This window comes from Sphaerodactylus townsendi, linkage group LG13 (assembly GCF_021028975.2).
Source record: "Sphaerodactylus townsendi isolate TG3544 linkage group LG13, MPM_Stown_v2.3, whole genome shotgun sequence".
Lineage (NCBI taxonomy): Eukaryota > Metazoa > Chordata > Lepidosauria > Squamata > Sphaerodactylidae > Sphaerodactylus > Sphaerodactylus townsendi.
The window spans coordinates 9,464,964-9,480,409 of record NC_059437.1 but is presented as its reverse complement, the minus strand read 5'-3'; the positions used below and the strand labels follow the sequence as shown (position 1 = coordinate 9,480,409).

General features: G+C 46.4%; 1 protein-coding gene across 1 annotated transcript; it reads right to left on the bottom strand.

Annotated features, from left to right (window-relative positions):
- Positions 1–703: 703 nt before the first annotated feature.
- TENT5D (terminal nucleotidyltransferase 5D) lies at positions 704–14,008 on the bottom strand. The gene is made up of 2 exons (XM_048514585.1): positions 13,917–14,008; positions 704–1,994 (listed from the first exon to the last, which is right to left on the bottom strand). Exon 2 carries the CDS (start codon positions 1,973–1,975, stop codon positions 800–802), a length of 1,176 nt encoding a protein of 391 aa, XP_048370542.1. The 5' UTR covers positions 1,976–1,994; positions 13,917–14,008; the 3' UTR covers positions 704–799.
- Positions 14,009–15,446: the final 1,438 nt, after the last annotated feature.

Below are 15,446 nucleotides of genomic sequence, written 5' to 3'. Positions count from 1 at the left end.
CCCTACAATACCAATGTAGATATTCAACTCATCCCTGTTTCATGGGATTGCTTTGCTTTCAGCCTCCTGAGTGACATCATAAGCAATAGCGGATCCCTGGAAAGAGAGGCAGAAGTATTCACTTGCTTTTATGTTACGGCCCGGCCAATAGAATCTCCCACCCCTGTCCAGCCACGCCACTAACTTGATAGGCTATCTGCTGCTAATTGGCTAGGCCAGGGGTGGCCAACCTATGGTGCTCCAGATGTCCATGGACTACAATTCCCATCAGCCTCTGCAGAATGGTCAATTGGCCATTCTGGCAGGGGCTGATGGGAATTGTAGTCCATGAACATCTGGAGTGCCATAGGCTGGCCACCCCTGGGCTAGGCCATGAGTAGACTATGTACTGCTAAATGGCCAGGCCATGAGTAGATGACCTACTGCTAACTGGCTAGGCCACGAGCAGATTACCAAAACGGAGAGAGACACATAATGACGTGGATGAATAGTTTTAGGGCTCTAGGCTTGGAAATTCAACTGTCAATAGCTAGTTAGCACAATAAATAACAGAAGGTTTCATGAGCAGCTGATGTTTCCAAGGGCTTGTCTGACGGTCGATCATTGGTAGCTCCACGCAGGCAACCACACTAAAAAAAACAAAATAAAACTCTTCCAAAAAAACCCCCCAGGAATGTCCTGAAAATCAAAAGTGTCATGGAAATTGGCTTTAACGAAGGCTTTATTTCGAAGTGACGAGGGGCCGAAAGAGTGAGTTTGGGGTGGGCGCTGATGTAAGGCTAGCTGGTGGAGTGGTACCTTATACCATACCACTCTGCATGTGTATGTGAAAGGAAAAGGGCTGGTAGAGAATGGGGGGTTGTCCGTGGGCAATATAATAATTGCTGAAATTCCTGTCGCTGATGTACGGAGCAGGCTGGTAGTAGCACGTGACGTTCGCCACGTTGGGGATGATGTTTTGCTCCCCGAGCACTTTGAGAGCCAGGATGGTGATCATGTTGAGCGTCTGCCTTCGCTCGTGGCCCATGAGGCAAACCGTGCTCTCGTTCACCACCCCTCGCAGCGTCATCAGGTAGTCGTACTTGCTTTTCTCTTCCCCGATGAAATGGTTGCGCAGGTAGGACTCGATCTTCCTCTGTTGCTCCGCCACGTCGGGGAAGTCAATGAAGAACCTCGAACACATGTACCGTTCCAAGGACTTAATCTCCGCCTCATCTGCCGGCTTAAAATCCCGCACCAGGAGATTGCTATATTTCAACAGGCCTCCTCCGCGGATTTCTTCAGGGTTCCTGGTAGCAATCAGTTTGTATTTCAGGTGGTCCATGGCCTCCTTGAAGTCTCCGTACATGCTCTCTGCAATCACAGACAAAGGAGAGTCTTCCGACAGCTTGCTGTCCATGCCGCTGTAAACATTCAACATGGAGTCCAGGATAATCTGAAAGGAATCGACGCTGAACTCAAATTGCCGCCTGAGGGAGTTCACAAACTTGAGTTCGACGTTCTTGCCACTGTTATTGGACAAGGAGATGAGGCTCCAGCGGTCGTGATCTGTGGACACCTTGACCATCTTCTGCACGTAGGCATCCTTCATCGTCTGTGCCGTGATCTTCTCCTTGTTGACGCATTTTGGCAAGAAGTCCAAGAGGCAATTCAGGACGGCCTCCTTGACAACCTGAAATTCCTGCTCGCTTGGAAGTTCAACCCCAAAAATGATGTCCAGATCTTTGTAGCTGGTTCCGTTTTGCTTGGCGAGGATGTGGCTCGCGGTGGAGCCGTTCAGGCGGATGTCCCGGATGACAATTTGCTTCCTGGTCAGTTGCTCCTTGACAGCGTGGATGATGTCCTTTGGCTTTACCTCCAACGTTGGGAAATTCCCTCTTCCATGAATGGGTATTGCCTCTGTGAGCACTTGATCCAATATTTTAATCTGTTCCCAGGTGAGACAACTGAATCTGTGATCTAAATCCTCAGTCATCCTGAAATCAAGTGGTAAACTGGAAGAGAGAAACAGGGAGATGTCAGAAAGTTCTCAAACAAAAATTAAAATGCTCCTGGACTGTATGATAAATGCTCCAGACATTATTGACTGCCGTATTTGGATTCAGGAAGAAATTTCACCTTGCTATCTTGGGTAATTAATAAAACACAACTTTGGTTCTTACTAACAACACCTGGCATTTGTGTGGTACTTCTGAGTCCCAATGCATGTCACACACATCATCGTCACAAAGCCTACTACAACCCTATATGGCAGATCAGCATTCCTGTTTCCAAGAGAGGACAAGAGAAAGAGAAAGGTTTTGCCGAAGGATATCTGTTTCACAGCTCAATCTCTAATAACAGCAATTCTGTTTGTAATTATTGCTTAGGTAAGTATTTTGCTGACCCAGATACCTATGGCTAAACATCAACATTTACTTACTTAGATATTATTTTTACCCCTGTAGGGATTAAAAGGAATTCCCAGCATTATCCTCCATTATATCTTCACAACAACAATTTTCGTGAGAAGAAGAGTTTGGATTTATATCTCCCTTTTCTCTCCTGCAGGAGACTCAAAGGGGCTGACAATCTCCTTTCTCTTCCCCCTCACAACAAACACCCTGTGAGGTAGGTGGGGCTGAGAGAGCTCAGAAGAACTGTGACTAGCCCAAGGTCCCCCAGCTGGCATGTGTGGGAGTGCACAGGCTAATCTGAATTCCCCAGATAAGCCTCCACAGCTCAAGTGGCAGAGCGGGGAATCAAACCCGGTTCTTCCAGATTAGAATGCACCTGCTCTTAACCACTGTGCCACTGCTGCTCTTGCAACAGAAAGTAGCCAGTATGAGGTAGGTTAGGTGAAGGCAGAAAATCTAAGGTCACATGGCAAGCTTCCATAGTGGAGTAAAGATTCAAACCTGGGTCTCCTAGACCATACTCCAACCCTCTAACCATTGCACCATACTGAGGCAGAGCACTATAGACCAGTAACTACTCTCCCAACTCTGTTACACCAGTCCCTTTAACTACGCACTGAACCTAGGAACTTCTCCCAAGCCAGGACTGTGAGATAGCCGTTAACCTATTATTTAAAAAAATCCAGTCAGACCATCCCTGTAGACCAGTGATGGCGAACCTTTTTGAGACCGAGTGCCCAAATTGCAACCCAAAACCCACTTATTTATCGCAAAGTGCCAACACGGCAATTTAACCTGAATACTGAGGTTTTAGTTTAGAAAAAACGGTTGGCTCCGAGGCACGTGTTATTCAGGAATAAGCTTGGTGAAGCAACTGTGCAACACTTTAAATGGGTGAATCACAATCCTAGGAGGGTTTACTCAGAAGCAAGCCCCATTGCTAGCAACCAAGCTTACTCCCAGGTAAAGGATCATGCCCAGGCCAGCCTAGATGTGTGTGTGTGTGTGTGGGGGTGATTTTCCACCCCTCCCACATGATGAACTCTGTATGCGAGTGCCCACAGAGAGGGCTCTGAGTGCCACCTCTGGCACCCATGCCATAGGTTCACCACCACTGCTGTAGACCCTTCAAAAGCAAATCCTATCCCAGCTAGGTTTCATGCTGTATGTCATTTCAAAACGTGCCCTGAGGCTTTCAACATACGCTCTGAGAAGCTCTGGGGTCGGAAGCAGCGATCTTCATAAAACAGATGTGCTGTCAGGTCCTGATGATCTTAAACCTGATCCACCTTACTTGGCATTGAATCAGGCTGAATCTGAGCCAGCCAAAGGTTTTCTGGAACAATTCCGGGGACTGTTAACATTATGAATTAATTGGAGCCTGCCTGCTTGCCTCCAGTTCCCTGGGAAACAGCAGAGACGATTACCTCTGGGGCTATTTCGGAGAGCTGCTTGGCCAATCATGTAATCTTTCTCGGAGGGGAGGGAAATTTTAAATGACAGCTGTTGGTTCTACTAGCCATGGTACTCTGCACGCGCGCTGAGCTGCTGCTTCTCAAATCCCGAGAGAGATGGCTTGTTTGGCTGGATGGACCCTGCCTGGCATGAACTGAGCCCTTTCTCTCAACAGACTCTTTTTGACTCTTTCCATTATTAATGTTTTTAGTATCATTTATATCATTACTGATGATACTAAAACGTTCATAATTGAAAGAATCAAACCAGGCTGTTGAGAGAAAGGGTTCTGTTCATTCCAGGCATGGCCCATCCGTTTATATCATTATTGATGTTAATGCTATCACTTTCTTCCATCCATTTCCTATGAGGTGTAGTGAAAGAGGGCAATATTTGTTCATTGGAAAGGGTAGTTTGGGAGATATGTCATTTTTGTTGGTCGTGTGGATGCGGTGTGGATTATTCTCTGGTTTGTTTTGATCTTCTTCCTTTCCTTTGTTTGTGGGAAGTTTCTTTTTTTATTGATCCCTAAAAGTTCAGAAAAGTTCACACTGCTCATGCAGTTGCCTTTCTATTGCTTTGCAGAGAATGACATTTTTGTTGTGGGTTTTCTGGGCTGTGTGGCCATGGTCTGGTAGATCTTGCTCCTAATGTTTCACCTGCATCTGTGGCTGGCATCTTCAGAGGTGTATCACAGAGGGAAGTCTGTTACACACGGTGTCCAGACTTCCCTCTGTGATACATATCTGAAAATGCCAGCCACAGATGCAGGTGAAACGTTAGGAACAAGTTCTACCAGACCACGGCCACACAGCCCGGAAAGTCCACAACAACCAGTTGAGTCCGGCCGTGAAAGCTTTCGACAATACGATGACATTTTTTCTTCAGCTCAAGCCTCCGCCAAGAGAGAGAGCATGGTCTGGCCCCGCCCCCAACACCACACACAGACTGCCAAAGATCTAGTTGCAATACGACATGAATTTACCTCTGTCCAAAATCTCTGCAGATTCATTGGTAAGACAGGTGGGTGCCTCCGTAAGATACTTGGGAAGGATTGCTTTTATATACAGTTAACAAGTTTGTTCAACAACAACAACAACAGCCCACAACAACAAAATTCTTGCCAGTCCTGAAAACTGGTGGCCATTTTTCAAGGGCTGTAAAAATGGACTCCTTTGTCCAATGTGCTTGAAATGTGGGCAGTCAGAAGAGAGGCTGGACTAGCTTCCATGATATTTTACTATCGTTTACTGGGAACAATTTAGTCAGGAAAATCTGCCATTTACTATGTGGGGCAACAGTGCCTAGATGTCTGATCTGATCTTTATGGAATCGGAACCTGATGAGTCTTCATGGCATGCAACAATTCTGAAAACCCATGTGCCTTCTCTTTCTGGAATTACAACACAGAACGAAAACTATCATTGCTCCAGTGCATGTCCCTATTCTGCATCCAATGATGATCACACTTCCAAGACCTCTGCATGTCTGACAATCTCGAGACACTCATTTGGTAAGTTTCTGAGTAGAACAGTAAGGACTGTAGAGGCCATGTTGCCAAAAGATGAATCTGTGTCTCCAGGTAGGACATTGCAAGTAGTATCAAGAAGAAGAAGAAGAAGAAGAAGAAGAAGAAGAAGAAGAAGAAGAAGAAGAAGAAGAAGAAGAAGAAGAAGAAGAAGAAGAAGAAGAAGAAGAAGAAGAAGAGTTTGGATTTATATTCCCCCCTTTCTCTCCTGTAGGAGACTCAAAGGGGCTGACAATCTCCTTGCCCTTCCCCCCTCACAACAAACACCCTGGGAGGTAGGTGGGGCTGAGAGAGCTCCGAGAAGCTGTGACTAGCCCAAGGTCACCCAGCTGGCGTGTGTGGGAGTGTACAGGCTAATCTGAATTCCCCAGATCAGCCTCCACAGCTCAGGCGGCAGAGCGGAGAATCAAACCCAGTTCCTCCAGATTAGATACACGAGCTCTTAACCTCCTACACCACTGCTGCTCCTGGTGGTGATGGCCACGAACCTGGATAGCTTTAAAAGGGGCTTGGACAGATTTATGGAGGAGAAGTCGATCTATGGCTACCAATCAAGGAGGATAACCAGGAGCAGGGAAAAGATGCTACACTTTGCTTTGAAGTCCAAGAAAGAAATGAAAGAATATTGACTGTGCCAACAGCTAGCAGCCAGTGTGGTTCGGCATATCTGCAATTTTTTGCTTCTTCACCACTGTCTTTGGCAATTGTGGGAGCAGCAGCAGTGGTGTAGTGGTCAAGAGCAGGTGTATTCTAAACTGGAGTATTCCCCACTCTGTTGCATGAGCTGTGGAGGCTTATCTGGAAAATTCAGATTGGCCTGTGCACTCCAAAACATGCCAGCTGAGTGACCTTGGGCTAGTCACAGTTCTTCGGAGCTCTCTCAGCCCCACCTACCTCACAGGGTGTTTGTTGTGAGGGGGAAAGGGAAAGGAGTTTGTCAGCCCCTTTGAGTCTCCTTACAGGAGAGAAAGGGGGATATAAATCCAACTCTTCTTCTTCTTCAGTGACATCGAGTCACAGCCAACTTCTGACAACCCAATAGAATTTTCAAGGCAAGACACAAACAGAGGTTCTCACAATACTAAACCCAGGGGGCCTACATTGAAAATGCTGGGGGAAAGGATTAGGACTAATAAAAGGAAACACTTCTTCACGCAACGTGTGATTGGTGTTTGGAACAGGCTGCCACAGGAGGTGGTGATGGCCACGAACCTGGATAGCTTTAAAAGGGGCTTGGACAGATTTATGGAGGAGAAGTCGATCTATGGCTACCAATCTTGATGCTCCTTGATCTGAGATTGCAAATGCCTTAGCAGACCAGGTGCTCGGGAGCAGCAGCAGCAGCAGAAGGCCATTGCTTTCACATCCTGCATGTGAGCTCCCAAAGGCACCTGGTGGGCCACTGCGAGTAGCAGAGTGCTGGACTAGATGGACTCTGGTCTGATCCAGCAGGCTCTTTCTTATGTTCTTAGAGGTGGTTTGCTATTGCCTTCTATGCATAACAACACTGGTACTCCTTGGTGGTCTCCCATCCAAGTACTAACCAAGGCCAACCCTGCTTAGGTTCTGAGAGCTGACGAAGTCAGGTTAGCCTGGGTCTTGGCTATCTAGGTCAGGGCACCTTTAACAATTATGTCACCCTCCCCATTTTTGTTTTCCAGGGCCACATTCAAGAAAAGATGTAAGAGGCAGCAGCGTCAAGTGTTGTGTTTCAAATGCTGTGAATGGAACATTGTGAAAGCATTGTTTTCATGGAGGTTCATTGTGGGCTGTCATGAAATTAAGTGCTCCAGCGGTGTGATTTTAAGGACATACACTACAAATGTAATTAAGTGAAATTACATGACTGTGCAGTGAAGGGGTAATTATGGCTATTAAAAAGACTGCCCCCAAATGGCATGCAAGCATCTTCTTTTTTTAAAAAAAGATAATTCAAACACAGACATAAATCTTCTTAGCACAGATCTTTCAGTATCTTGCCTGATTTGACCTACAGAAATGTTTGTAATTGGCTGGTAAAATACATTCTCATTTTAATCCCAGACAAGCTTGGACAAAATGGTAAGGTCGGGAATCCATGCCCAATGAGAAGAGACTTAGGGAGCTGGGTAAGTCTGAAGAAGAGATGGCTAAGGGCTGATATGGTGGCCATGTTTAAATATTTAAAGATATGTCATGTTGAAGATGCTGCTCCAGAAACTAGGACATGAAGCCTTGGGAGGGTTTTAATAAAAGTTTTATCGCTGGACGCCGCTTTGTTGTATTCACCGCTGTATTTTTAGAAGAAGAAGAAGAAGAAGAGTTTGGATTTATATCCCCCCTTTCTCTCCTGCAGGAGACTCAAAGGGGCTTACAATCTCCTTGCCCTTCCCCCCTCACAACAAACACCCTGGGAGGTAGGTGGGGCTGAGAGAGCTCCAAGAAGCTGTGACTAGCCCAAGGTCCCCCAGCTGGCGTGTGTGGGAGTGAACAGGCTAATCTGAATTCCCCAGATAAGCCTCCACAGCTCAGGCGGCAGAGCTGGGAATCAAACCCGGTTCCTCCAGATTAGATACACGAGCTCTTAACCTCCTACGCCACTGCTGCTAATGGGTTTTTTAGTTTTTTATAGTTAATGGAACCTGTGTTGTTTATTATATTTTGTATTTGTTGTTTGCTCCATCAGTTCCGGTTGTATGCTGTTGTAAAGTTATGTTGAGCACCACCCAGAGCCCTCCGGGGGTAGGGCGGTATATAAAACTCAATGAGTAAGTAAGTAAGTAAGTAAGTAAGTAAGTAAGTAAGTAAGTAAGTAAGTAAGTAAGTAAGTAAGTAAGTAAGTAAGTAAGTAAGTAAGTAAGTAAGTAAGTAATGGGTTCAAATTATAAGAAAAGAAATTCCACCTAAACATTAGGAAGAACTTTCTGATAATGGCTGTTTGACAGTGGAATACGCCGTCTGGGAGGGAGGTGGTGTCTCCTTCTTTGGAGGTTTTTAAACAGAGGCTGGATGGGAGTTGGGAGTGCTTTGATTGTACGTGCCGGCATAGCAGGAGGTTGGACTGGATGACCATGTGGTCTTTTCCAACTCTATGATTCTATCATCAACCTTGTGATTTCAAAATTATTTCCTTGTTGTTCTAAGGCCTTTCTCAGTTCCCTCCTCCTTATACACACCTGCACTGAGTTCCAGTTATGTTTCTGGCATCCAGAGATGCCTTCTATTGGCTTCTGCCTGGCAGAAAAGGGAGATGACAGGGAGGATGTCACTGAAAGACAAAGCCCGCCCACCCCCCTCCAGAAAAGGATGCAGCTGCCATGGAAACTAGATAGAATGGAAGGAGACGTTAAGTATCAGACAGAGACAGAGATGCTATCACTGGACTGCCTCATGAATCAGATGATGCAGCAGCAGCTGACTGGCTCCAGCGTCCGGCTTTCAAAAACGGTGGTTTTGTGCTGACAGAAATGAAGGTTCCCTCAGAACACTGTATCCCATCCAAAAGAGCATGATAGCGAGTAGAAAAATGGCTGACCCCTGCGCATAAGATGAGAACTTCCAGACCAAGCCAGCCACCTGCCCAGAGAAGGAAAGGGGTTCTGCCTCTTCAAGGGGGTCTCTGGGATGCCGACAAAATATAGCTTTATAAACATTGGGAATATGGGCAGGGGTGGCTAAAAGACTGGCTGCTGTCTCTTTTTCTGTATCTTGTACTTAGTCACTTGACTGTACATGCAGCACTCTCCTGGCGGAGGAAAATGAAAGCAGCGTGAAATGATTCAGGAAGAGATGCCCGATCTCTTTTGATCCTGGGCTTTTGAGTCTGGTTCCATTAAGTGAATGTCAACAGACAGATGGAGGTTTTTGTTTGCTCTGCTATCGCCAGATAACACATCGGTGGCTTCCACAAACTTTCCAGGCTGTTTTCCCCTCACAAGACACATGGTAACTGAAAGCCATATGCCAGCTCCAATAGGAAGAGAACAACGTGCAGTGAGTGCTGTGTTTGGAAACAGATAGTATCGATTTTCCCCCCATCTGTGAACTTGTAAGCCCAAACAGAAGACTGAGACATCCCAGGCATGGCTGTAGCCTACGCCAACTGGGGGGAAAAGGCACCCATGACTACCAGGCTGGGCCTCCAAAGACTAAGCAGTAGAGGTGATGAATGACAGATTGAAAGTGATGGACCGCTGAGAGTGCTATATCAGCAGCACCATGGACAGTTCCAGCTCTTAATGCTTTGTGATTCGCTGCTCCCGAAAAGCCAAGAGGACCACTGAACTGTTCTTTGTTGGGCGCTGTCAAGATCTGTTGTTTCACTTTGTGGTCTTACCACGTCTCCAGGGAAGGCCAGAAGGTTGTGACACCTGAACAGCTCCTTCTTGCTTTGTGTTCTGCTACTTATGTTAGAGCTTCGCTATGCAGGAATGTGCAGGCCTCGTTGCAATGTCTTTCTCAGGCAGGGCACCTGGTTCATTATCTGGGGATGGCCTTGACGGGTGGAGCAAGGTTGTGAATGAGCTAAGGGGGTAGATGCTGTTTAGCCACAGGGATTAGGAGGGGGCGCAGCGTCTCTTATGCCATGAAAGTATAGTCTTGGCCAGTGACGTAGGTATTGATTTAGTATGGGGAGGGGTCGAAAGTGGGGGATGGGGCACCCCCTTTGGTAGTCCATAACTTTGGACCCCCTGAACCAAACCTCACCAAACCTGGGTGGTATCATCAGGAGAGTCTCCCAACAAATCCCTGAAATGTTGGTGCTGCTAGCCTAAAAACAGCACCCCCTGCAGGCCAAAAACTGAAAAAACACTAAAAATACAAAAAACCACAAACGGGGGGCAGAGCTTCGGACGTGTAATGGGGGGGTTGAACCCGGGAAAACCCCCCCCCCTTACCTACATCCCTGATCTTGGCAAAGATCTTGCAGAGCAACCTATTGGAGCTCCAATCAATAAATTGATTTTGTTCTGATCTGAGTCTGTTTACTGGCAGACCTACGGAATGCTACATGTATAAGGGATAATGTCTGGAGCAGGTAAACTTGCAAAGTGATAAAAAAGAGAGGGGCTGTAGTGTTAAACCATGCACTGTGATCATTGGCAATCCCAGAGTTCACCAACATTGATTGATTGATTGATTGATTGATTGATTGATTGATTGATTGATTGATTGATTGATTGATTGATTGAGTGAGTGAGTGAGTGAGTGAGTGAGTGAGTGAGTGAGTGAGTGAGTGAGTGAGTGAGTGAGTGAGTGATTATACTTGAAGGCTACCCTTCCCCTGGCAGACTTGAGGCAGCTTCCAACATTAAAACATATACAATAATCACAATAGTTATCACCATATCTAAATCTAATAATAAGGTATAATAAACCATACAATAAAATCCAACTTATGCCTACAGATGGTGTCTAAAACATTCACATGATCAGTAATTAAAAATGCCTAAGACAATAATGCCCAAAGGAGGAAGGGAAAGACAATGGTAACAACAGATAATCCAGATGGAAGACAGAAAAGAAGAGGGAGGTCATGTTGCTTGCTGATGACCTTCCTGAAGCCTACTAAATGTTTTTTTTTAGAAAGTGAGTAGGGCCAGGTGGGACTTTTGCCCCTCAAGACTTCTTATTGGCTATTGGGCATTTGATTGGCCGTGCAGATTTTTGAAAAGGCTTCTTTGGCAGCAGCTGCCACCCCAGCAGAAAGATTTTCACTATGTGACCGAAGGTGAGTTGTGGTGGCCAGTTTATGGCCACAGTTTTGCAGGTGTGCTCACCACACTGTTTCAGAAGTCCAAAGGTACACACAGGCTGAAAAGGGTTGGGGACTCTTGGACTAACCCCAAGTTGTGCCTGTAGTCTCTTGTGATACAGGCAACAAGGAGATATTTCTGGGCATTGTGGAGTTCATTTGAACACGTTTATTTGCTATTTATTCATTTACACCCCATCTTTCTCCCACTATGGATCCAAAGCGCCTGATATTGTACTCCTCACCTCTGTTTTCTCCTCCCAACAACCCGGTGGTGCAGATTAGGAATAGAGAGTGCGATGGGCTCAGGGTCATCCAGAAAAATTCCATGGCAGAGAGATTAGAACTCAGCTCCCCTAGATCCTAATTCGACACTCTAAATGCAGTTCCAACCTAGTTCTCCATAAAGGTCGGGGGAACCAGACAAACAAGTTTTATGAAGAAAGGTTTATGGGATTGGGTAATGTTTCCCTCGAGTTGCATAGCTCCAGTACTTGAAGGGTTGTGATTTAGAAGGCTTCCTTTCTGGTGCTCCAGAGAGCAAGATGAGATTTAATAGGTTTAATGGCATACATTATAACAGGGTAGATTTGGGCTCAACATTATGAGATGCTTCCGAATGGGAAGAGAAATGCCATAGTAGAGTCAGTTATCTGGGTGGGGGATGGATTCTCCACTGGAAGTCTTCAGACCGAGGCTGAGCAGCCATTTGTCTAGGACAGTGATGGCTAACCTTTTCGAGACCGAGTGCCCAAATTGCAACCCCAAACCCGCTTATTTATCGCAAAGTGCCAACATGGCAATTTAACCTGAATACTGAGGTTTTAGTTTAGAAAAAAGGTTGGTTCCGAGGCGTGTGTTACTTGGGAGTAAACTTGGTGGTAGTTGGTGGCTTGGCTTTGAAGCAACCGAGCAACTCTTCCAATGGGTGAATCACAACCCTAGGAGGGTTTACTCAGAAGCAAGCCCCATTGCCAGCAACCGAGCTTACTCCCAGGTAAAGGATTGCACTTTAGTTCTTCGCATGAAAATCAGTGGGTTTTAACAGTGCTTAACAGGGTTACCTACACTGCTTCCCCAAAACTAGGTCTTAGGTTTAATGCTAATAATCCAGCCCAGTGGCCCAGGCCAGCCTAGATGTGGGGAGGGGGAACTCTGCGCATGCCCACAGAGAGGGCTCTGAGTGCCACCTCTGGCACCCGTGCCATAGGTTCGCCACCACTGGTCTAGGATGCTCTAGTTTTGAATATCCTGAACCGAGCTAGGGGCTAGACAAGTGGATCTATAGAGCCCCTTCCAACTCAAAGACGAGAGTGCCTTGAATTTACAAAACTGGCTCCTATTGGATCACTGGACTATTGGCCCATCAAGCCCAGAAACGCGTTTGTTTCCGCAATGGAGCAAGGAAATGGCATCCCACCTGGGATCACACCACTCAAAAAAATGATGTAAAGGGAAGTCTCACACCCCTTCCCCTTCCTGGTGTCAATTATCTGATCTGAATCACGCCTGGGGTCAATTCCCTGATCTGAGCTTGATTTCTAAACAAAAACCGTGAAGGTGGGGTTGGCCTTGCTTCACTATCATCAGATCCTCTGAAGGTGCCAGCCACAGATGCAGGCAAAACGTCAGGAGAAAATGCTACTGGAACACAGCTGCACAACACCCCAGTGATTCTGGCAGTGAAAGCCTTTGACACTTACCGTTGGTGACATTTCAGCACAACATTTAAAAAAAGACAAAATCACTACATATATTTATTATGGGTGTACGTTCCTAGACATCTGAGGAAGTGAGCTCTGACTCATGAAAGCTTGTGCTACAATAAATGTTGTTTGTTTTTAAATGCCAGCTGAGTGACCTTGGGCTAGTCACAGCTTTTCAGAGCTCTCTCAGCCCCACCCACCTCACAGGGTGTTTGTTGTGAGGGGGGAAGGGAAAAGAGATTGTAAGCCCCTTTGAGTCTCCTGCAGGAGAGAAAGGGGGGATATAAATCCAAACTCTTTTTTTTCTTCCTCTTAGAGCTCTCAACAGATCTTCCATGAAGATGATTCCAAAGGAAAAGTCTCTGGGATTGTCCTTTGGGACAATTGATCCAAAGACACTGTTGTTGTTTTTTGCCTACAAAACAACTTGGCCGTATAGTTGTAATGAAACTTGTAAGCTTTTTCAAAGACCATAGATGCATAGGTGTCAAACTTGCAGCCCTCCAGATGTTGTGGACTACAGTTCCCATCATCCCCTGCCAGAATCATGCTGGCAGGGGATGACAGGAACTGTAGTCCATAACATCTGGAGGGCTGCAAGTTTGACACCTGTGCCATAGAGGATGGAAACATGAGGTAAACATCTTGCAGTAAACTAATAAATTGTACCAGTTGACCTTAGACAGTAGAAACACACAGGTGGCAAAAGATATTTCCTTGGCACAGGATAGGTTAGACTAGGGCCGTGGTGGCGAACCTTTGGCACTCCAGATGTTATGGACTACGATTCCCATCAGCCCCTGCCAGCATGGCCAATGATTCCAAAGGCTGATGGGAGTTGTAGTCCCAGGGGCTGATGGGAATTGTAGTCCATAACATCTGGAGTGCCAAAGGTTCGCCACCACTGGACTAGGGGTTTACCTGTGTTTCTCCCATTCCCTTTTCACAAAGAGTTCTGTGATGCTCAAAACCTTGCACGCTCTCATCCAAACTGGGCCACGACATTTTCTCCTCCAGCGTGCTTTGTGATTCCCGTCACAGGCTCCTTAATGCCTCCAGCAGAGCTCCCGCGAAGATGTGAACAAACACAAACTTACTTTGGTCAGAACCTTGCCAAGTGTGCACTTCGGAAGCTTCAACACGATGACTCACTGGCTCCTTTGGCAAAAATGTGAATCGTCATCTTGTCACCGGTGAAAGCACGAACCACGTGGGGAAATGCTGTGGGCTGTGAACAAACAGGAAGAATGTTTCTTTCTGACATGGATTCCAGGGTAATCTGGCTTGAAATCATGCGTTAGTGCTCGCTAAGCCTGCCGTCGCGGCGCTGCTCTTTAAAGACTGCGCAGAAAGGCCAGACCTGTGGTTTTGAAACTATAACTGTGTTCGGGGTGAATCAGAGCTCTCAGTCCCAGTGTAATGAGATGCTGTTCCAGCTGGTTTGTTTTTGGCCGTTCTTGGCATCGAGGTGGAGAAGGGGCACGGCTTAGCCAAGCACTTAGAGCAGTGGTGGTGAACCTATGGCACGGGTGCCAGAGGTGGCACTCAGAACCCTCTCTGTGGGCACGCACCCCCATACACACATCTAGACTGTCCTGGGCCGCTGGGCTCAATTATTAGCATTAAACCTAAGACCTAGTTTTGGGGAAGCAGTGTAGATAACCCTGTTAAGCACTGTTAAACCTCACTGATTTTCATGCGAAGAACTAAAGCATGATCCTTTACCTGGGAGTAACCTCGGTTGTTGGCAATGGGGCTTGCTTCTGAGTAAACCCTCCTAGGGTTGTGATTCACCTGTTGGAAGAGTTGCACGGTTGCTTCAAAGCAAAGCCACCAACTACCACCAAGCTTACTCCCGAGTAACACACGCCTCGGAGCCAACCATTTTTTCTAAACGAAAACCTCAGTATTCAGGTTAAATTGCCGCGTTGGCACTTTGCGATAAATAAGTGGGTTTTGGGTTGCAATTTGGGCACTCGGACTCAAAAAGGTTTGCCATCACTGACTTAGAGGAAGTCCAAGGCTTGCTCCATTACGTCCCTGATGAAAGACCCCAGGCAGCATGGTTGAATAACGCCATCCTAAATAGAGTTGTGCCTTTCTAAGGTCATTCGTGTTAACGGACTGAGAAAGGTGACAATCGACTTAGGACAGTGGTGGCGAACCTTTGGCACTCCATATGTTATGGACTACAATTCCCATCAGCCCCTGCCAGCATGGCCAATTGCTGGCAGGGGCTGATGGGAATTGTAGTCCATAACATCTGGAGTGCCAAAGGTTCGCCACCACTGATCTATAGGATAAAATCAGATTGATAAAATTCAAGTTTCACTCATTAAGGGAGTGATATATTACAATCACGATTTCTCATCGCTTGTGGCAGGACTTAGCAACTCAGTCTATCATATCCATATCCTTGTAATCCCGAGAGAGCGCTCGCAGCCCTGCCTCCACGGAATGCTGCAAATGGTGATCGTTTCAAACTGCTACTGGGTTGTGGCTATCCCAAGGAACAGCCCTAGGTCTTTACTAACAGTATGGCAGGCCAAAATTCAGTGGGTGAAACTTTCAGAGCATGCAGACAGAGCGATGGAAGACGTTGCACCTCCTCAACTTGTTCGCAATAT